The sequence below is a fragment of the Protopterus annectens genome, chromosome 16.part0 (assembly GCF_019279795.1).
Source record: "Protopterus annectens isolate FY-2018-M chromosome 16.part0, PAN1.0, whole genome shotgun sequence".
Classification (NCBI taxonomy): domain Eukaryota; kingdom Metazoa; phylum Chordata; order Ceratodontiformes; family Protopteridae; genus Protopterus; species Protopterus annectens.
This window is the reverse complement of record NC_056750.1, coordinates 316,172,308-316,196,180: the sequence shown is the minus strand read 5'-3', so window position 1 is coordinate 316,196,180 and position 23,873 is coordinate 316,172,308. Positions and strand designations below refer to the sequence as shown.

The following is a 23,873-nucleotide window of genomic DNA, read 5'->3' as shown; positions in this document are numbered from 1 at the left end:
TCAGCACATTTAAATAGTAACATGAACTTCCATACATCAATAGTAAAGAAAAAACAAGTCTTCATTATTAACACGCAGTATACACAAATCTTCTTTTTACCAATTTGCATTCAATCAAACATTATATAAATTGCTCACTGTCTTCCTTCCCTTAAACCTCTCTCCTTATGAAAATTATTATGCCTTTACTGTTACCACAAATTTTGTTTACTTTTTAGAACTATGCTCCTTCCATTTTCTGAATATCGTACTCTCCATTTTTTTATGTCCTTTGCAATATTCAAAACTTCCATTGTATTTGGTATAGATTTTGGTTTCAATTTTCTTTTAAGTTCTTTTTCTGGCAACTAGTATCATTAAACTTAATAAGGCCTTACTGTGTGTAGGAAATTCAGGTCCTGTACTCCAGCAGAAAAGAGTCATTTACCATTTGTTCCCCCACCATTTCTGTCAAAGTACTCTGTAGGGAATTTTAAAATCTGCCAGCGCATTATATTCCCAAAAAGTATGCCCCCTTACTTTTCTGTTCCTCATCACACCTCCAGCATTTTCTATCTACTTGAGGGATATCCCCTGAAGTCTACTTGGGGTATACAAAAACCTGTGCAAACACTTCCGTGCAAAAGTCAAAAATCTTCTGGACTTTGTTGCATACTTATGAGCCTTACAGATTTCTTCCCATTGTTCCTTGTAAATTGTCTTTACATTCTCTTGTTTTCCCCAATCTTTTCTAAACTCATTTGATTTCTTATAGTTTGTCATGTAGTGTTACAGCAGCTTCTGTTCTAGATTTAATTAAAACTGCCAGAGCTAGACATTCACTTGGTGTTCATATGGTTTTCTGTTTGCCTGTACTCTAATACCAATCGCTGATAGGAAAGGCAGCCTCTAACTTGCATTTCAAACTTCTGCTTAGCATCTTCCAACTCTGTTACCTTTCCCTCCCAAGTCGTTTAGTTTCCTGCTGTAGCTTTTATTTTATTTTCATTTGTTTTATATCTTGAAAAGATTTGAATCTGTCTCAGAATGTTTCACAGCAATGTATTTTTCTGGATTCAAGTAGCAAATAAAGCTGACTTTCTTGACTACCTTATATCAGCTGGATTTTAGAATTTGTGAATTCCTTATTTTCTTTGCCAATGTCTCTAAATGTAAAACAGATAACCGGGAAAGAGGATGTCCCTGCCTGGTTCCTCCTTTCAAAATATGGCTTGTCAGAGAGGTTTCTCATCTTAATTCATGCCTCTTGTATGTATGTTCATCTATTTATCTGTCTGTCTATAGACAGATAGATATCTGTTATTCTGTCAAGGAATGCAAATGCTGTTGTTGCCCTAATGATAAAATCACAGCTGACTGCATCAAGCATCAAATACTCTCTCTCCATCAAGACCCACCAACAAAAGGAGCACTTTCTTACAGTTTGCTTCTGTGTGGATCATCGTTATTTTGTTAATGTTGTCAAATGTTTGTCACTCCTCCACAAAACCATGATGATCCATATCTTTCAACTTTTGTAACACCTTTGCCATTTTCTTAATTACTAAAGATATACAGTTTATAATCATTGTTTCAAATTGAAATGTGTCAGTATGCTGGCACTCTTCCCAGCCTTTTAAAATATTGTTAAAACATTCTAGAACTTTGTTAGTTTCTCTCCTCTTTAACTTCCATATTCCTACTGGAATATTGTCTGTTCCTGGAAACTTTTTTTGTTGAATGATTAATACATTGCCACTTTATCCTATCTGTTCCTAACTTAGCTATTAATTGCTTAGCATCATAGTTCTCTATAGTGGGCTTAATTTGTTCTTCCGTAATATTTCCTTAGTTTCTCTATTTTCCTTTATACTTTTTTTAAATAAAATTTCTGAAGTATATCTAATACCTATAGAAAATCTGTGGTTATTTTTCTTGTCATAGGCTCCCAGAGTTTGGCAGGAACTCTTTCTGTTGTCTGTTTTCTACATTGTTTTTGCATGCTAGACCTATCAAAAAATAGTATCCTTAACAGCTGCCTTTCTGATCTCGTGCATATTATCCAGTACTTCCTTATTTCCCTTTTGCACACAGTGCCATCATTCCTCTTGTTCTGTTAGATTTCCCCTATTGTGCAATACTTTAACCTATGTCATTCCCTCTAAATAATTCCTCATAATTCTTTCTCGTGTCTCTCTGTTATTTATTCCATGTTTTTAAGCTTCATTTTCATTTTACTGCAGTTACTAGCTATCTACTTTGAAGTAGTTTGTCTTTCCTATAACTCTCGAATTATATCCCCTACCCATTCCTTAAATTCCTCTCTCATTTAACAGGTAAGTAAAGCACCAGTGCCTCATTTTATGCCATACTCTGCATTTTGTTTTAGATTTTTATCGTTGCATAATCTTAAAGTAATTGAAATTGTCTCAAATCTTTCAGTTAAATACACATGATGCTGTGAAATGTAATCTCTGTCCAGTTTAACCCAGTTATTGTATCTTGGAGAATAATCTCTCGTATACAATTTGGGTCCAGCCTATCTACAAGATCTTTTATTATTCTATACTCCTGTCAGACAACTCTTTGACAGGTGCTCAGGTGAGGAGCTATTAGTTGTTCTACAACAGATTTGGAGACCTTTAAGCATTTGCCTCCCTCGGATTGTTCTGTGGCTTGGTGGCTGTCCTTAATTCAGGTTGCGAGTGTGAGGCCTCATTCTTGAGGTCCCTTAGTTACTTTAGTTTATTTTAACCACTTTGTTGCAACTTACCCATTTAGTTTCTCTTTGTTCTTTTCCTTTAGGATGCTTATGTTTTTTATGCACCTTAGTAAGTTAGTCATAATACTGCTTTGTCTGGTTAATGAAGTGGAAGTTCTGAGCATGTTTGTTACTTTAGCTATCAATGTATTTTACTGTCTGTTAGTGTTTGTAAGCTCCACACCTAAGCTACATGTGTTCTAAAACAGAAGAGGTTCACAAAGTGAAAATATAGATTATATATGTGTCTTTGTGTCTGTCTCATAGCTCCTGAGATGCACAATGGCACCAACCTTTGTTCACCATTATGCCAGTATTAAACATCTGCAGTGACAAATGATTAACAGGTGCTTGCCTGGACAACTTTTTGCATGCACACCCACACCCACCTGTCCCCCTTGCATCAGACATCTCGGCTTCACTGTTACAAAGTGTTGTCATTCCTCTTTGCTTCTTTAGTCTGTGCAGTTCTTGTATTTCTTCTGTTTCTCCTACAACAGCATTAAGTAATCTTGTAAGCTGCTGATGTGATCCCATTTTAGCTACTATGCTTACCATATTCTCTGTGCTGACCAGGTTAAACATTTTTACCTCATAAGACATGAACCTGCAGAGTGTCAGTTTGGGAGCTCCTTTCTTGGAAGTTCTCTGACTTTCTGTCATTGATCCCACTTGAAGCAGTGTTTCATTGAGTGGTTATTCACCTTCTGGTAGCTGAACTTTAGCTCCTTGAGAATTACTCCACCAAGGCCTTGTTTATGCCCTCTGCACTATGGTAAATTAAGAATTCTCTTGACTTCCTCCTCTTTGCATAATGCATCCAAAAGTTTAATTCATTATTTTTATTCTGAGTTTGAATTGAAGCCAAATAATGACCTATAGTCAGTGCCATCAGTCACACTTGCCATTTGTTATGTGACATGTGTTATTTCTGTGTGAGAGACCAATAACTTTGACTTGGGCATGAAGCACCTTCAGATCCACCACCAAATCCTTCATGAGTGGCAACCCTTTATTTTGCAGTTCATTCTTGGAAATACAACTGTATTCTTTTATGATTTCTGTCCATCTTTTGTGGCTCTTTGCCTGGTAGCTGTCATTTCTGTAGCATTTTATCCCAGTGGCAGATACTAGATCATTCAGTCAAACTGTATGGGACCTAATGGAGGTCACAAACTTGTCACCTGTTTTCTATACATTTCCACTGTCCCCTCCCCAAAAAAAGCAAATGTGTATATATATTAATGTAAACTATGCATGTTTAGGCAACAACCAAATACTCTAGGTAAATCTAACCATTCTGAATCAAATTATAAACAGGACTGAAAACAAGTTAGTAATCTCTCACTCTCTGTAACTTTATGCCTATGCATTATGGCATGTATTGAAGTACCGATGCATCTTCGTCCGCAGCATTTCTAACGTATGTAGTCCATTTCTTAATAAAAATCTGTATAAACATGTAAGAATATGACAACATAATTTTTCTGTATCCCTTGATGATGTTTACCTTATGGATGTCAGAGGATGGTCCCATAGACTTTAATAGACATTCTTTCATGCAGGAGCAGGATGTTGACCATTAATGTGTTTGGATGTTTCCCAAGGATAATCCTACCCTGATATTAGTAGGGATTTGGTAGATTTATTTGGGCCAAGGCTTGCACTGTAGCAGGACTAGCAACCTGGTGGTGTGAACATTGGCTTTTGATGTGACACGTAACCTCCAAGTGCAAAAATGGGGAACAAAGGACGATGGATGAATTTGGGCCAAGGCTTAATAAAAAAAAATTGAAGCTTTTTATTAAGCAACAGCATCTGGAATGCAAAATGCATTCCTACGGATAATTCATTGTATGCTTTGATGCATACAGGTATGTAAAAAAATGCTGCAAAATTCCACACTTTTTTTTCTTAGAGTTGATTGCTGATATGACTTGGTGATTGCAGACATTGGTACAGTGCTTCAGAATTATACCAAGTTTAGAGTGAATTTCACATTTTTTTTAGAAAGTGATTTTAGGCTTTCATTTGGAGAGTCAGATATTTTCTGGTTTTAAATATTTCATGTAATGGCTGTGTTACAGCTGGCAGAAATGTACACTGAATTAAAGGGCCACCAAATCTTTATAGTAAGCAAGTGCTAAAAATCTGTCATGCCATTTTGTCAGCTGAATTGATGTGGGGTGTCTAATTGTGTAATATTTGACTTGGATCTGTTTAAGAGTTAGCTAGTAATATAAGCTCTAATGCGTTTTTTATATTGATTAATCACTTCAGCTAGCGGAAGTACTTGCTGGCCATTATTTCATCTTTTAGGTGTATCTCATGAAATGAGTTCATATACAAGCATTACTCATGTTGGAATATTTGACTAACAGTCTAATTTTGTACTTTGAACAACAGCTTGTTAATTTACTGCTATTAATGGCTACTAATATGTTCTGCTGCATTTCCTTTCCTTTCCCGTTTCCAATTCCCATTCCTGCTTCCTGAGCAGTCTCCTTCCAAATGGTATTGGAAGCTGGTACCTGTAAGTGAACTAATGGATCTACACGTAATTGCCAAGCATTATCTATCAAACATTATTTTCTTTATTGTATGTGCTTCTTTTATTTCAAAGATCAAACCTATCAGTGTTAAGCAGTCAAGCATTTCTGTAAGCTAATATATTTTGAATGTATGAATATAAGATATAGTAAGTCACTGGATTGCTTATTCCAGCGGTCAATTTTTCTTACTTTTTAGGTTTGATCTTTACAAAAAAATGCTATCAGCCATTGACTGTCTAGCATTATGCTACTTCATGATCTACATATTTATGTACGCTGTGAATGATAGGTTTGTGAAAAGTTAGAAATACTGTGTTCAGCCAATTGTAACACTAAGGTGATCAAGTGCTCAGTTGGAGTGTGGTAAAATGTGCTCTGCATGCATTAGATTGGTTTAGTTGTGCTTTTCAGTTTTTGTTGCAGCAGTGGGAAGAAAATTCTATAAGAGTCTGATACAGATGTGTAGTTATGTACGTATAAATGAAATTAAAGTATCCTGTTAGGTAAGACCCCTTAGTCACACTTTTAATTTCACATTTGACCTGGGAGCGTTGACTTTAACTGACGTATTCTTTCTCATACAGTTTGCAAATAGTGATTGAAGGGAGGCCAAACAAGGAATTAATGGACAGGATAGTTCATGGCCCTAAGCTTCTCTGCTGCTCTGCCAGATGGTATTTATTTCTCATTGTTGGAGACCAGTTAATTGGCACACATTAATTTAGGACTGCATAGTTGAACTGCATCTTTGTTGATACAGAGATGATTCATATTTTGTTTTTTAGCAACTGTAGAGTACATTATATTACGGTGAGGAGAATGTAAGGAGCCTTTCCCACTCCTCTCCATCATAAAACAAAGAATAAGTAAAGTTCTGTTTGGTCATTGGTACACATATCAGACATCAGTTAAGCCAGTACCAGACCCATGTATGGGTAAAAGTGTATAGCTCTTTTGATGTTGCAATTTTAACCCACTACTGAGTTGACTGTCATGACCAAACTACATATAACTTTGCACACATTTGAAACTTCTTTATTTTATAACTGTCTTAAACTGAAAGAGTTTAAACAAACTGAAGCGCATACATAAATGTTAGCAGCAGAATAAAGTTTGCTGTTTAATTTTCTTTTTAAGGGATAATAATCGTTCATTTTCTCTCTTCAGAGCAGAAAGGTAATTCCATCCAGCCATCTGCCTGGTTTACTCTTTCATGTAGGGTGCTTCAGTCCTACTTGAACATGGCATAGGATGTATTAAAACTATTGACTCTCATTAAGTCCTTTTCTTCATGGTGTAGATATGTGTGTGTGTGTTTGCACCTGTGTTCTGCCATTGCCAGGAAACTACAGCATGGCATGATGCTACCTTTCCGTCTACCAGTCATCATCAAGCTGATGAGTTTGCGCCTGAAAAGGAGAGCTGCCCAGTGGATGCTCAGTCTTTTTCACTCTTCCTAATCCTAGCTGACTTACCAACTCTGAATCTGTCACTTGAAAGCACAGACTATGTGTGGCTTTAATTCATTTAACTCCAGTGATGTGCACTTGTACCAGAGATGTTTTTTAAATGAAATATCTTTGTTAACTATGCCTCCCTAGTGCTTTAATATTTCTTAACTTTTTGCATATTTAAATAATATTCCCATCCCTTTTTCAGTTTAAACAAGTAATTGCCCACATACTTCTGCAGACTAAGAAAAAGAAAAGAATATATGTAGTGTCAGCTGAGCAGCTTAACAAATGGAGTTAATGTAATCAAGTATTCCTACTAACGAGGTCATAAAATCACTGAGTGATTGTTGAATGTTTGTTGATGAGGCATGAATTTGCAAAACATGGTTAAGTTTTGCTGGAGAGATCTTTTCAAAATCAGCAAGTTCAGTCACTTTATTTTTTTTATAATTGACTTTTATGAATTGAGTATATTTCCACATTAAACTGATGCAGCCTGATCACCTTTGTGTGCGAAATGTCATTCTCTGCTGATTGCCATTTCATTTTTATTTTATTTAATAGTAATGTCATTGCATAAATTAATCTTGTTTCCATTTATCTCTGATATTTCTGTTTCTGTGTTAGCCTGATCTGATGCATGCCATAGCTCACTGCATGTTGGAACCAGTGGAATATGCTCGAGTGGTACAGTATTATCCTTATATTTACATTTTGGTAAAAATGTATGCAGTTAGCTAGAATGACAATACATCTTATGTCCAGGTATGCCAGTTTTGTGAACTGTGGGTGTCACATTTCTTCTGTAATTAAATTTGTAACTGGTGAGCACATAAATGTTCTTGCAGCTGTTCGTCTGTCTACACAGAAAGTGTGTTGTCCTTCAGTTTATAGTTTGGTGCTAAACTTAAGAAGGCTCGTTCCTTCCCTAAAATTTCAGGATGCTTTTAAGTGCAGGACTTTACTTGCCATTGTGGCACTAAGCCCTTGTTTTTATGTCATATGAATTCTTTATATTTTCATATCTGGTCTGCTGTCAAGGCAATTTTTATTTTAGCTAGACTGGTTTTAAGTGTCTGTTTAACTATCCACAATCCCATCATACAAATGATCTACCAAGATATTCAAATAGAGTGCATCTGGTAAGTTCAGGATGCATACATAATCAAAGGGAAAACCTTTAATTACTGATGTGCAGCAGTGTAGAAATCCTTTGCTTTAAAGGAGTTATTTTTTGTCTGATTTCGGGACTTTATCATAATTCTTTTAAAGAATCCAAAAGGTAACAAATGTTGCTGGATGTTTACAATTTCAAGGGAACAGATTTGAAATACCACTTGTTCTCATTTTAGTGTTGTACAAGAAATAAATATGTTATGAACTTTTTTTGCTATTTTGTTTAAAAAAATAAGTTGATTATTGTCAAGTGATTTAGTTTATTGCAACCCCCCACCCCAGAATTGATACTGAAGTTGCATTTATCACATTGCACATGTGAAGCTTAGTATTCAGACATGTTGCAGGTGACTTCCTTATTTTAGAGGTGTGGGGAGAAGTGGAGTACAGTCTTTTTTTAATTTTTCAAGTCGTTTGGGTTTCTAATGCCATGACTGGAATGGACCCGCCCCCATTCCTAATTCAAAGTACGATTAAAGTTCATGAAATTAGTATTGTTTCAATCTTTGATGTCAGCCAGAAGTGCTCTATGCAGCACCCAAAATGTGCCCAGTAATAACTCCTCCTGTAATTCGTATGGGGTTACATGTATTGGTAACATATCTAAATACAGTTGTATATTCTTTTTTATAAGACCCATTGCTCCTACTGCTATTGAAACTGTGTCTGGGAATTTTCTTCTACATTGCTCTCGTTTCTGCCTGCAGATCCTGATATTTTATGAATTTTATGTCTCTTTGTACAAAAGACACTGTAGTCACTGGGTGTGGCAAGATTAATGCTACTTTTGTCTTCTTTTCATGGACCACTGTATCCGGTTTTCTAGCATCTATCTTTTGGGCTTTTGGTAATGGGTGATCCCATGTGATGTAAACTTCATCATTTTTATGATAGTTTGTGTCTCATGCTTCCAGTGATTTTCAGTCACTTCAGTATCATAATGTTTGCACAATCCTCAGTGCAAGCGTCTTGCCACATTATTATGCCTTTCAGTATACAGTCCTCCTGCCATTAGTATGTTACAACCAGCAACGAGGAGTGCAACTGTTTCCAGTTCTGTTTTACAAAACCTATATTTGTCTGTTTCTCCCCCATGTTCAACGGATTTGACTTTGTAAACCAACGTGTATGTAGCCCACTATCTTGTGCCGCCTATATTAACCTTTCATCTCTTGGTTTGAATTTGCCTCTCCTTAACCATTCTTGCATTTGTTCCCAGTCAACATGAGGTTCTTCCAGAAGTTTTCTATACTTGCAACTATATTTATGCATTTTCCACATTTCTTGCCTTCTCATCTGGTCCTTCACATTATATTCTTTCTTTTGTTTTTTGGAACTTTCAGTTGCCTGATTTTTATCTACTTGTGGTTTGATTTCCATTCCTGCTTGACGCCGATATGCTTCTGCTCAACTAAGCAGGGAAGTCATCTTAGATTTATTTTCCTTATGTTTCAAAACTTTTACTACGTTTGGGTGTTGTGAGGTCAGCAAATATGTGTGAAGTCCCATGATTGCAGATCTGTACTCCATTTCAAGGAGGCCTATCCCTCCTTCGAAATGGGGACTATATAGTCTTGGTATGCACTGATTTTTATAAATCATTTGAGCATGAAGCATCCTTGTTTTCCTATCTAATCTACCAAACACATTTTGGGGCCAGTCGATCACTCCAAAACTGTAAGTTAGGACAGGAAGAGCAAATTGATTTAGAGCTTGGATTTTGTTCCTAGATGTCAATGCTGTTTTCAGGATTAATTTAAGTCTTCTAAAGTATTCCTTATGGAGTTTTATTTGCATTTGTTCATGTTTTATTGTTAATCCTTCATCAATTCCCAAATATTTATATACTCCCTCTTGCTCAAGTTCTTTTATATCACCTTCTTGTCTCAAACTGATGTTTTCCTGGTGCTGCAGTTTTCCTGCTTTAAAGGTTGCTTTTTGCACATTTGTCAAGACCAAATGACATTCTTGTATCATCTGAAAATGTTTTGACAACTTGCAGTTGTGCTTCAGTTTCTCATCTGATGAGCTGTACAGTTTTAAGTCATCGACTTTGCACTTTCTTGTTTTCTAGGAGCCAAATTATAGCCATGGCTTAAGCCGTTAAGTAGACAACTTAATGGTTAAGGGCAAGTCAGAATAGCAGTGGTGACAGAGTCACCCTGGAATATCCCCTTTGAATTTTTATCCTTGGAATAATAATTTGTCCTTTTATCATGACTTAATTGCAGAGTGGTCTACCACTGTTTCATGGTCACTGTAATGTAGTCGATCAGTGTAGGGGTGTATCTTACACATTTTTAAGCACTCTTTATCTATGAATGAGGGTAACTATCAAATGCTTTTTTGTAGTCAATCCATGCCACTTATAGATTCTTCCCCTTTTTACAGTTCTCCACTATGACTTTAACTGCAAATGATCCATTGTTCCATATGACTTTCTTTTATTGCCCTTTTGTTCCACTGCCGTAATTGAGTTTTCTTCTAAATGACTATAAACTCTGTCGGCATCAATTCCAGTGTATAGTTTATACTTCATCGGAAGGCAAGCTATTGCTCTATAATTTTTAGGGTAGCTTGCAGGTTCACTCTTAAGTAGGAGCATTGTTTTTCCTGTTGTTATCCAGGTTAGTATTTGTTCATGATGCACATATAGTTTTAACTCATGGCTAAATATTTGTGCAAAGATGTTAATACTTTTAACTGAAAGTTAGGTACTACATCTGGGCATGGGGTTTTCCAATTAGAGGCTTTTCTTAACTTTTTACTTCATCCCATTTCATATCCTATACCGTTAAACTTCTTATTCTTTCTTTTATTTCTTCTATCCATTTTAGTATCTTTATGTTCCACAGGATCTTCGTAGAAACTTCTTCAAAATGTATCTGTTTCTTCTTTTTTTGGTGGTCTTTCAGTTTTTTTTACCTTGTTTCCCCATTATCTAGAAAACTTTTTTGGGTCATCAATAAATTGCTTATTTTGTACTTTTCCTTTATAGTTATCTGCTTATCTTCTCAGTTTTTCTTCCTGTGCTGAGATTTTTAGTTTGTTCTTTGCAATAGTGCATGATAGATCCTGGTCTGTTTTAACACTGTGCATTGCTTTCATTATGTCTGTCTATCTTAGTATTTTTGTTGATCTGTTCCCTCTTCTGTACTCTTCTAACAGTGACACTTCTTGTCTTAATTGCTTTATAATTTTCTCTATTTGACATTTCCATGATGGTATTTGATTTTTCCCCTTCCTTTCCCTCACAACCCTGTGTTTTTGTGGAAGAACTTTATCAGTTATTAATTTAGCTGCACAGTAATATATCCTGTTTAGTTCTGTTATATCACATGGATCTCTGTGAACAGTCCTAATTACTGTATTCATTTGCTTTATCAAACTTCTGACTTTTTGGGTTTTACTGACCTTCTGCAGTCAGTTTCTTTCATTAATTTTAATGTGTCTGTCTATCTCTATTAAATGAAGCAACTATTCTCATAGCTCATTTTCTTCTAAACTGAGGACACATTTGCCATTAATGCAAAGGCATAAGTAACTCCGTTACGAAGGTTGTTTTTCCATTTTGGCTAAAATTAGAAGGTTCAGTTTTTGCTATGTTGGCCTGCACTTGCTTTATAAGTGGTATAAGAAATGTAGTACTTGAGACAGTAGGTGCATTTGAAAAAAAAAATGTCGTTCAGTGGTGCTTGTACAAGAAAGTTATTAATTCGAACTGAAGGTGGCCAATTCAGAATGAAAGACATTTGGACTTTTGCTTCACTGTTTAATTTTGGTTAGGATGGCTTCTGCTTTTTTAAGCCCTGGGCAAATTTTCACTGATGGATCTTGAAAATTTCAGACTAGTCACTTTCTGAAGTATTTTACATTTTCTGGGTATTGGCACGGGTCTACTTCAGTAGACCAAAATCCCACTTACCTGACTTTCAAAACACTGAGATGAAAAACCCAAAACTCCACAAGACTGACTGCTTGGAACACCGACAGATCACTATGGGCAAGTAACCACTTGGCTAGCATGTTGTCATTTGCCCCTTACCTCTGCGATAGTGTGATCTCGGAGTTGATATGTCTAGTTAGGTTATGTGGGGGGACCCAGCCCCCCACATGGGTGGGTTTTCCTTGCTTCGGTGTTATTGTGCTTGCTGGGTTGGGCGAATGGTTGCTTACCCATAGCGATCTGTCGGTGTTCCTAGTGGTCGGTCTTGTGGAGTTTCGGGTTTTTCATCTCAGTGTTTTGAAAGTCGGGTAAGTGGGATTTCAGTCTACTGAAGTAGACCCTTTGACATACGTAAAGGTCTAGGGGTACTTCATTAGCAGTTGTGCAACAGGCATTGACTTCTGCTTTGATTCAGCTTCTTACCTGATTCTTATTGATGGTATCAGCCCTTAGTCAGCAGAGTCATTATCTGCTTAGTTACTGAAATATCTAAAATCTTTGTGTATTGTATGGATAATTGCTGCAGGAAATATAAATATCCCAGGATTAAGCTGGAGTTAGACATCTCCTTTAGCCAGATATGTTTGACATTTAAATACTCCCTATGATTTGCAGTTGTAGTTTTGCACATGGCAATTAAAGGGCCATCCTGGAATAAAGAAAAGAGTGCACACCAAGCACTATCCACTTTTTTTTTGTTTTTTAACCATGCAAGTGAACGTTACCTAAACAGTGTCTTTCGTTAGCTTCACTACTGTTGTATATCGTTTCAGACTTATTTTTCAGTATTGTTAAGATTTAATGTATTCTTTTTTATTTGATGACTAACCTCTGAAAGTTGCAACAAGTGCTGTTGTGGCCATTAGATTCTCCCAAGGATGCAGTTTTACAGTTCTTGTTCTGCTTGGGGAAGAGGACAACAATATGTGCTTTCACTCAAAAAAAAGTATTAGAAGAGCTGAACACTTACCTGCCTTTGTATAGTTTGTATAGTTTAAAAAGTTACGGGACATTTGTGCTTCTCGAATCTTCTGTTAGAAAATGAGAATTTCAAACATGAGTAAAAAGAAGACCATAGAGAGTACCCTTTAAAAAAATATGCCTAAAAATGAAAATGTGCAATTCTCTCTCATAACTGGGTAAGGAAACTGGTTTGTAGAGCCTGTTCAGTTGAATCTTCTAAGAGGCAAGCGACAGATACTGCTGAGCCTTTATTTTCTTGAAGGGCTTCTCAGACTGGATACTGGAGCTGAGCTTCATCTACCCATGTTATATATATGACAGTACAGCTTTAAGTCCGATGAGCTAGTTGCAGCAGTTAGCATGTCATGTGGTATACTCTTAATTCTAGGCAAATAATTTAGAAAATAGGCCTCATAGAGGCTTGGCAACATTTAATTTGTTTTTGGCAATTATTTTCTGATGTATGATTGTCAGGGACTGGTGAATTATATTTCAGAACTTAAGAAATAAATCAACAAAAGTAAATAAACATATTTGCTTTCAAGAATTTTTTGTGTATGATAGAAGTATAATTCACACAGAAATATTCTTATCTGTACCATCCAGGAATTCTTTTTCTAGAAGGAGTATTTAGTACAAAACTGAAATTTTTGGATCCTAAATTACAGTTTATTCCTCACAGTAAGTGGATTAGCTGAAAGTCTGAGAACATTGAGGCTACTGTGTACCTGCATGTTACTGAAGAATCAGCCCTAAAAGTATTTAACACTCTTAACTGTTCTTGAAGATGCAGAAGATAAAATTGCAACACTCCGAGGAAAAGTCAACAATTATTGTCGGTCTAGAAAGAGCTTGCCATTTATTAAATATGTACTCATTAAGTATGTACTCATTACAAGAGAAAAAGTCCTCAAAAATTTTAAGTGCATATGTTACTGAGCTAAAAGTGGAGACAGGTTATTTGAATTTTGGGAGCTGCATGATTTTCTGATAAGATAATTTGTGGCTCAAGAAATGAAACAAGAGGGAAGCTTTTAAGGGAAACTGACTTGATCTCATCAAAAGCTGTGAATGTGTGCAGAATAAGTGAATTAACAGGTACAGGTAAAAGAATTAAATGACAGAAAATGTATGTAAATTCAAATGCTTGTTAAAAGTTAAATAATATAGCAATAACCCACGCCTGGGTGTGGGTAATGCGGGATTTACCCACGGTTGGTGTGGTTTCGCCCTCGGGACCAAACAAAGACAACCATGGGTAAATCCCGCATTACCCACACCCAGAAGTGGGTTATTGCTATTATACTATGACATTTATTTAAGAAAAGAAACAATTACTTTTCTTAAATAATGGCATTGTATAATGCCTCTTTGCTGCCCTTCCGCAGCTGTCTGGTATCCGCGGCAGTTCTGATGTACTGCGCATGCCTATGCAGTACATCAGAGCTGTGGCCAAAAGCAACGGAGAAAGCAAGATCTCCGTTGCTTTTTACTGTTCGCTATGTTAAATGGGTTTAACATGGCGAGACAGTTTAAAATAAGCAACGGACATCTCCGTTGCTTATTTTAAAGCTGTCTCGCTATGTTAAACCCATTTAACATAGCAACGGAGATCTTGCTTTCTCCGTTGCTTTTAAAACCTGTCTGGATGTGTTAAATGGGTTTAACATAGCGAGACAGCTTTAAAATAAGCAACGGAGATCTCCGTTGCTTATTTTAAAGCTGTCTCGCTATGTTAAACCCATTTAACATAGCGAACAGGTTTAAAAAGCAACAGAGAAAGCAAGATCTCCGTTGCTTTTTATACACTGTGTCGCTATGTTAAAGGAGTTTAACATAGCGAGACAGCTTTAAAAAAAGCAACGGAGATCTCCGTTGCTTTTTTTAAACCTGTGTCGCTATGTTAAACTCTTTTAACATAGCAAGACAGTGTTTTAAAAAAAGACTTATACTAATGGAAAAAGTCCGGGCAACCGGACCTTTTTCCATTAGTATAAGTCGATTTACAACGTGCACGCTGGCCAATCAGCGTGCACGTTTTGGAATATTAATGGGGGGGTCATGGTATAATAAGGCACAATTACAACTAAAGGCACTAAAGGCACAGTGTGTTGCAAAGGTAATGGCTGTAAAAACTGAGAACCATGTGGGACTGAGAAGCCAAGATAATCCAGAAACAAAATGCTAGTGCATTTGTAATTCAAACTTGCAACAGGTATACTGTAAGCTTGTCTTGTCTTAATTTAATTAGTCCTAAAGAATCTGTTTTAAAAAATTGATATTTTAAAGAATTTTCTGAGTTAAAAAACAAGTGCATTTAAAACAAGTATATGTTTAGCAAAAACATGAAAATAGTCAAGTGCTGGCAAACAGCAATGGTGCTGGTAGTGTGAATTTGTAAAGACTTGATAGAGTGAAATCCAAAAATACATCTGAAGTAGTGAAAAAAGATAGTCTTGCAGGAGCATAATAAATGCCTCTGCTTCTGTCAGCCTCTTGCTCCTTTGTGCTGCTTCCATGGCTGACTTCTCAGTTGCTACAGAACATACATTTGTCCTGGTAGAGCATACCACATCTGTAACATGCTTATGCAATGCCTGTAATGTGCAGTTGTTAACCCCATGGCATTTATATTATGGACCACAGTCTTCCACAACTGGTAATGGAAAGGCTAGTTGACACACCCTGTCCTCAACAGATGCTGTGCATGTGTTTTTAAGAGCTTGTAACAGAACATCATTTTTGCCTGGGCTGAAGTTGTCCATTCTTAATATTTACCTCATCCTTTGGACATATAGACCTGTGAACATACAGTACAGAGCTGTAAACCTTATATTGCTGAGATAGGTGTAACTTCACTACAAATGTTGGTATAACATTGTTATGGGTCTATATTACGATGTCGAAACACCGTAAGGTGAATACCAAAAGGCCGACACATAGTCAGCGAAATCCATTTCCATGATTTGCTGAATTCTTTCAGGGCAAAGATGTATTTGGCCAACTACACAATTTTGCCCTTTTCTCCACTGTAGTGCGATCTTGGAATTGGTACATTTAGTTGAGGGTGTGGAGGGCGAAGCCCCCCACATGGGTGGGTTTGGTTTTGGTAAAATTAGTTTTGTAGCGTTGCAAGGCAAGTATTTGTCTGCCTAACAAGTTTTCAGCGAATCGCGGAAATGGATTTCGATGAATATTTGTTGGACATTTGGTATTCGCTGTTACGGCGTTTCGATGTAATATAGACCCCATTGTTATCCCACACTATGGTTCAAGGGAGAGCTATGGAGCCATTTTCAACAATTGTAGGGACAGGTATAGGAATGCAGACAGCATGTAAATATGCCTTCAGGTAGGTAGGCCTCCCTACTGCCAATAGTTGTGGTCAGGTGATAAGTGCCAGTACTGTGGCTGTACTGTTACACAGTAGGAGGAGTTTGTGATTAGCTGTACTGATCACCATAGGGCAGCAAACATCTTGACCAGGTCATAGCAGTGGTCTAGAGGTAACAGGCATGTACAGGGAGAGGCGGTTCTGATACTGTGGTCTGCCTTATTGCCTGCAACTTCTACAAATGTGAGACACATACAAGCACACATCCTGCTGCTATCCTTCTCCATCATGAATTGGAGCAAAAGGTTGCACATCATTAAGACGGTAAAGAAACCTGTGCAAGCCAATCACTTTCTAAGTACTGTGTGGCTCTTTAGATTGCATATAAATTCAAATAATGCCGGTGTTCTTCCCAGTAATGCCGTCCAGATGTGCAGTATAATTTCATAAATTTGCATGACTTAGCACATAGGTCGAATAGGTCAGGAAGCATGCATGCATGTCTATGAACCACTAAATTTTGCTATGTCTCAGTGGTGGTGTAATGTGCAGTCTGCTGCCTTTGTTCACCTCTGTTTATACTTGAAGGCTCATGCTGGATACCTATGCTGGTATGCATGATGCACTACTTCACATGCTGAAGAAAGCACATTTTAGGCATAATTCTTAGGTTCATAGGTAGGTACTAGGTTATCGGCCCTGGGGCCTATACAAGCCCAGCCAAAAAGGTACCCTGGCTTTTGCCACCCAAGAAAATTATTTTACTGTGCCACTGTCGAGCAGAGCCACAGAGGTGATCCTCAGGGTGAATTTCCTATTTCCCATCCAATCATCAAGATTTTTCTTGAAGAGTGCTAATGAGGAGCTTTGTTTGATATCGATAGGTAGTTTGTTCCAGAGTATGGGAAGTCTCTGGGACAGGAATCTATCCCTCCGGCATGTTCTGTTTATTGTGGTGACAAGGTTTAGGTCCCTAGAGCGTGTAGCTCAGAGGGATTGGGATTTCTTTAAGTGGAATATGTCCAACAGCTCTGGGTTTGACATAGCTTTGTATGTTAGGCAGAGATCACCTCTGAGTAGGCGATATGCGACAAAGTAAAGCTGGAGTTTTTTGAGACTGTCTGCGTAGGGCATCTGTTTGAGGCCGGTAATCCTCTTTGTGAGGTATTTCTGTGGCCTTTCCAGTTGTTGTAGATGTCTTGTGAGGTACATACCAAAAGGAGCATTGTACTCTATAATGGGTCTAATGAGTGATGAGTAGAGGGGAACAACTACCTCTTTTTTTTCTGGATGAGAAACCTTTTGTGATGAGGTGTGCCACGTAGAAGGATTTCCTGACTACTGCGGCGATGTGGTTATCAAAGGAGAGACTACTGTCCACCTGTGTCCCAAGGTCTCTTATCACACTTTTGGTGTTAAGTATACTACCGCCTATGTTGTAGTTCATGGGTACAGAGTTTTTACCAAAGGGGATGACAATGCACTTTTTGGCATTGAGCTTCAGGCCATGACTTTGACACCAGGCATCTGTCTCAGTGAGGCCCTTTTGTAGGATGTCCACATCGTTAGGAGTTTCGATTATGGCTCCTAGTTTGCAGTCATCTGTGAACTTTGTTAGCCAAAGACCTTGTGTGTTAGCCTGTACTTCAGAGAAGTAGATACCAAACAGTAGAGGACCCAGGATTGAACCCTGTGGTTCTCCACTTGTCACTGGTCTGAAGTTGGATTTGGAGTCTGCTACTTTCACTGTGTGGGTTGTGTCAGTGAGCCAGTTGGCAACCCATCTTGTGACATAGGGATTTGTACCTAGTTTAGTGAGTTTATCTATAATTCCAGAGTGGGAGATGGTGTCGAAAGCCTTGGCAAGATCTAGATAGGCTGTGTGAACCACCTTACCCTTGTCTATGGCTTTGGTGACTCCTTCAAAGAAGTCTATCAGGTTTAGGAGACATGATCTGCCTTTTACAGACCTGAACTGGGTGGGGTCCAGAGTTTGGAGATTACCAATGTCTTTGTTTATCAGTTCCATGATGATACATTCCATGGCCTTGCAGGCCAGGCTTGTCAGGCTAATGGGGAGGTAGTTCCTTGGGTCCGTGGTGGCTCCCCCCTTGTGGAGTGGGATAACCGTCGCTGTGCACCATTCAGCAGGCACAAAGCCTGAGTTGAGGCTATGATTTAACATGGTACTTAGGTGGGGTGCCAGTTTGTTCTGTAGTTCATGTACAACACAGCCTGGGATGTTGTCTGGTCCCATGGATGCTGTGTTCTTGGCTTTGGAGAGTGTGGTTTTTACCTGTGCAGCTGTGATTACAGGAACTTTGCATTCTTCTGGTATAAAGATGGGCTCTTTAAGGGGGTGAGAGGGGGGTAAAGTTAGCACTGAACCTATCTGCCAGGATGTTGGCAATATCAGATGGGTCTGTATATTTAGTGCCATTGTGCTGTAACTCAGAGCAGATCTGAGTGTTGCCATTGAGATTCTTGACATAGCTATAGAATGCTTTGTGGTTGCCTTTAGAATCAGTGGCGATTTTGTTTTCATAACTAGCTTTGGAGGATTTTATCAGGGATCGCAGCTTCTTACTGCGGCTGACCAGGGAGCTCCTCCACTCATGGGATTTTACTCTCTTTTGCAACAGTTTCTTCCTTCTGTTGTACAGTTTGTTTATGGCAGGGGACCACCAGATTGGCTTCCGTTTTTTGGAGGATAGCGTATTGGTTCTGATTTGGGATAGCACGATCCATGCACTCATGTAAGTGCTTATAAAGTGCAATTGTGTAGGATTCAGTAGTCATAACTATATTGTCCATCTGCATGGGTGTCATGAAGTTCACCACTTCTGTCTTAAGAAGCATGAAGTTGGCTTTGGAGAAATTTTTTATCATGGTTTCCTTAATGGGGGGTGAGGGCAGGATGTAGATATCTAGGCTAATTAACTTATGGTCGGATCGGACCAATAAGGTGTTGACTTCAGGTGTGGAACACCAATCACTCATGTTGGTAATGACTAGATCTAGGATATTGTTGCCCCTGGTGGGGGTGTGGATAAGTTGATCCAGGACATTGGAGTTTATGAATTCCAGAAAGTGTTGAGCGAAGGAGTTGGTACATGAGTAGTTTTCCCAGTTAATGGTGGGGTAGTTGAAATAGCCCATTATTAGGGTGTTTGGTTGAACCCTAATATTTTCCAGTACATCAAGAAAAGAGGCGTGGGAATCCTGGGGCATGGTGGGTGATCTGTAGCAAGCTTACAATTTGTATTGCAGTTTTGCCCAGAGTTAGTTGCACTTGGATAACCTCGGCTGCATTATGCTGAGCAACTAGCCTGGAGGTGCGGATATTCTTAATGAATATGGACACACCTCCGCCTTTGGTGTTCCGGTCCAGGTTACATGGCCGAAAAAAGGGTGGTATGAGTTATAGCCTGGTAGTGCAGGGGTGCTCTCTGGAGCCTTGAACCAGGTCTCAGTTACTGCACAGATATCGATGTTCTCCATTTTAAGGAGGGCCTCAAGTGAGTGCATTTTGAGATTTAGACTTCTAGCATTGAGTAGCTTCACCCTCAGTTTTTGCTTGCCTGTTCCTGTTACGATGGTGAATTTGTCATTTGAACCTTGCCTAAAAAAGGCACTATAGGGGCGGCAAGAACCTTAGCCAGTATCTGGAATCCCAGGGGTGATAGGTGCAGGCCATCTCTGGCAAAGCATCGTGGCCTGTCGACCATGTCATCCCAGGCAGACAGATACTAGATCCCTTTAGAATGGCACCAGAAGCTTAGCCAGTTGTTGAAGTCAATCATTTTGTCCTTGTACTGCGGCATCATTCTGGGTGATGGCAGAATGCTTCTCAGGGCTAGGGTCATACCTGCCTGGGCTACAAGATCGGAGAGCTCTTCCATGTCTCTTTTCATGCAGGGAGGTACATCTCAGGTCGTTCACACCAACATGGACAATGACAGTCATATTTGTATTTGTTGTGGAGTGACCTAAGTGCGTGGGTTATGTGGCGGATCCTGGCACCCGACAGGCAGCTGACAGTTACCTTCTCCTTGTTTAGCCTGGTGAGTGGGACATCAGTGTGCCTGACTATAGTCACCTATGACTAGTGTGTTGGGTACGTTGTTTTGCCTTATTGGCTGTGGTTGAGTGGCACACTGAGTCTGCGGGCTATGTGTCATTTGGGTTGTGTTGGGGGGTAGAAGTTGCTTGCATTTCTGCTTTGGAGGTCTCTGTTGCTTGAGTGGATTATTATTGAGAGCCTCCGCGAATGTTTTTGTCTTTCTATGTGTGGATTTTGGTGGTGTAGATTTAGTGAGACTATGTGATGAGTGTGGTGTGGTGCAAGTGTTTACCTTCTCCTCTTGACTGTCAAGTTCAGTCTTGATTGGAGAGAGCTTTACCTCCAGTTTGGCTAGATAAGTGCATCTCTCCCAGGTTGTAGTGTTGGGTGGTAGGAGGAGAGGGTAGTCTGTGTACATGAGGCAAATTTCTACATTGCCCCAAGATGCCCAGATTCATCATATAGACAGGCGAGAACACTGGGAGCTGACCCTTGGACATGCCTGAATAAAAAACTATTTTCCTCTAGATAAGTGAGGAAAGTGAGTACAAGAGCTATTTTTCTCTAAGCAAGTGAGGAAAGTAAGTACCAAAACTATTTTCCTGTAGGTAATGAGGAAGGTTGAGTGCTGTAGTAATTAGTAGGTTATTTAGTGCTTACAAGTTCTGAACAAGTGCTGATCACGAATAAGCAAATTCAAGTGCTAAAACTAAGAATCTGTATCTGGACTAAACTAGTTACTGGAAAGGGGGGAAACAAGTGCAAATGCGGGCTTTTAAATCAGAAAGTTGAGAGATATGGAAAAACTGCCCATGTGGCCAATAACTATAATTTCTGGGCCAGAACCACTGCTTATGTGATAGATAGGTTACCTAGTGTTTACCACTCCCACTGATAAGCTAGAAGGCTTCCCTCCAACACAGAAAGCTTGGGGGGGCTCAGAAGCTTACATACAGTCCTGGATACAGCAAATCTGTATTTCAGCAAATTCAGGCAACCATCTTGTTCTGTATGAAAATGATAGTGTTTTCACAGGATAGTGGGAAAGAGCAGCTTCTGCTAGTGCCCATCCCAGAGCGCATGCATGGTATATGAAGGAGAGAGCTGTAGTGCTTTATCTCCTTCAAAGCTATTTTAGAGGGGTGCCTGCTGGGTCTCTGCCATTATGCATTTAAGAAAGTGGATGCCGGGTATGACTTGGGTGAGGAGTTGTCCCTAGCCAAAGGACTGACCAGGATGGGGGAGCAGTGCAGGCACTAGTTTTATGAACTACAACGCAGAAACCAGAGGAGGTTTGTGCATGGGATGCAGAGGTTTAGCAGGAAAAGACCATATGGTAGAGTATTTTTCCTCTCGTTTTTATTTATTTTTTCACTTTTTCCCTGTTGAACATTTGTGACTGTTATTGCTACTGGCAAATAATTGTCAAACTTTCCTAGGAATTTGTTGTGCAACTATGTGGACTTTTTATGTTAGGTAGAGGTGGTAGCTGTGGCTGCATGGTGATACTGCATGTGATATTGCTGTATATTTTGTGCGTCCCTTTGGCACACTATTTGGTGCATCTCTATGTATACTTGTGCCATATTCAGTTTATGTATCTTGATACATGTTCAGTGGGCCCACGGTTACCTGTTGCATGTCACACAGGTGATGTTAAATACTTAAAGGACTATAGATAGTGTCGTAGTCAGTCATATTTGGTTCCCCACACAAGGGCCGATGAGTCTTAAATTATTCATTCCAGTGTCAGGACATTCCCATATAACTACCTTCCTACTTTGTTTTCCCACTTCAGATCTGGACAGTGGATTTACTCTGCATACATCTCCATGGCATCCCACCCCTGCCAAGGTTGGGGCTCTGGTTCATGAAGGTGATGAGGCTGGGACTGCCTCATGGGAGGGAATTCTGTATCCTCAGTGTAAGATAGCATGCCTTCTTTGCTTGAGATTACCCAGTTACAGCTGAAGTAGGTGGTGGTGTCTACAGTGGAAAAAGCATATGTCCCACATGGAGAGCCTCCTGGAGTGAGTAGCAGATTCCCTTAACTGGCCACCCCTACCATCAGGGTAAAGTACTGCCCATACCACTGGCCACCCCAATTTATCACATGGTGATGGATTTTTATACTATCTCTGTGTCTGGAATGGGTTGACCTAGCAAGTGCCAGTGACCAACCCCCTCTTCGGCCTTCTGTGTTGCCATTCTGTTTTATCGTATGCTGTGCAATATCTAGCCCTCCCTTTCACTTTTTTTCTATTCTCTGTTCTGTATTTATCTGTCCACATGCAGTATATTATCCCCCTTTCCTGCCTCTCTTCCCTTTTTCCTGACAAAAAAGTTTTATCCCCCCAAAAGTTTGCCACTTTTTCCTCTGTCCTTCACATTCATATGTTTTGTCCTTGCCTGTGACCTACCTGCTTCACTATTCCTCTTTCCTGCTTTCCAGCACAACTCTTTCTTTCATTTTTATGAATTCAGAAAGTTTCAACCATAGCACTGCAGCTGCTGGTTAAATATATATATGGCACTTAACAGTCTGTGACATATGATGCTGCCCTGCTGAAGGATGTGGTAATACATACAGCCCAGCTGCTGCTAGTACTGCTTTAGACTGAGAAGTAACAGTCTGAGTTCACATTTTCTGTTCTTATGGCTGCCCTGTGGAGTTGTCTTCTGCACTTTTGAGTATACATTTCTCTGCACAACTGCACTTCACAGCTAGATCCACTTGACTCGTTTATTTAACCTTTGACTGTGGCTAACTGCCATAAATGCTGCCTGTTTTTGTTTGGATATTTATTAATTCCTCCAGTCACTCCAAAGTGGTGCGTAGGTGTAAAAACTTAGGTAGAATTGTAGCACCTCTCTAGGTTTTCTTACAGACTATGAAAAAGTAGCAGAAAGAATTGTATGTGCTTCACATGACTTTTATCTTTTATTTCAGTTGTTCTTTGTCACTTCTCTTGATATTATGCATGCTCATCATCTGCTTTCTTACATTTCTCCCTGTTGAATAGTTGTTAACAATTTTGTACATTCACATCTATTGTGTAAATATTCTTTTTTTTTGTATACAGTGCATTTGTAGCATTGGGTAAGTATGTGATTTCATTTTTTGAAATGTCATCTTCCACAAAAAGAGACGGTATTCCTCACAGCTTACCATCAGTGTTATGTTGCTGTTTATTATCTTGAAACTGCAACCTGGCTTTTACTATAATTTGTATTTTCCCTATCAGCTGTTTCTGCTCCTTTTATTTTCTTTATAATGCCCCTTTTCTTGTGTGGAAGCTGACTGACCCTAGTATCTGTCATAATTCCATCCAGCCATCCTCAGCCCCTTTTCCCATTTTGCACATGGGGTTGGGATGTCACTTCAGCAGTGACAGTCATCTCAAGTCAAAGTTTACACCGATGGGTGGCTAGCCCTGCCACTGTAATTCATTCGTCACACACACACACACACACACACACACACACACACACACACACAGCCAATTTAGAATGTCCAGTCTACCTACTGCATGTCTTTGGAATGTGAGAGGAAACAGGAGAACCTGGAGGAAACCCATGTGACTGCAGGGAGGACACGAAGAATCTGCACAGAAGGCACCCCAGCTAAGACTCAAACTGGAGAAC

The 23,873-nt window shown here is 39.0% G+C and overlaps 1 protein-coding gene across 10 annotated transcripts in view; it reads left to right on the top strand.

The window, feature by feature from the left end:
- CAMSAP1 (calmodulin regulated spectrin associated protein 1) overlaps nt 1–23,873 on the top strand; it is a 1,635,252-nt gene that overhangs the window by 687,234 nt on the left and 924,145 nt on the right. For 8 of the 10 annotated variants that reach the window (XM_044057912.1, XM_044057905.1, XM_044057909.1 and 5 more), the window contains one exon: nt 5,241–5,273. The exons of the other annotated variants lie outside the window; for them this stretch is intronic. In XM_044057912.1, the coding sequence (XP_043913847.1) occupies nt 5,241–5,273 (33 nt within the window). The remainder of the gene's footprint in view (nt 1–5,240; nt 5,274–23,873) is intronic. 10 annotated transcript variants of the gene reach the window in all.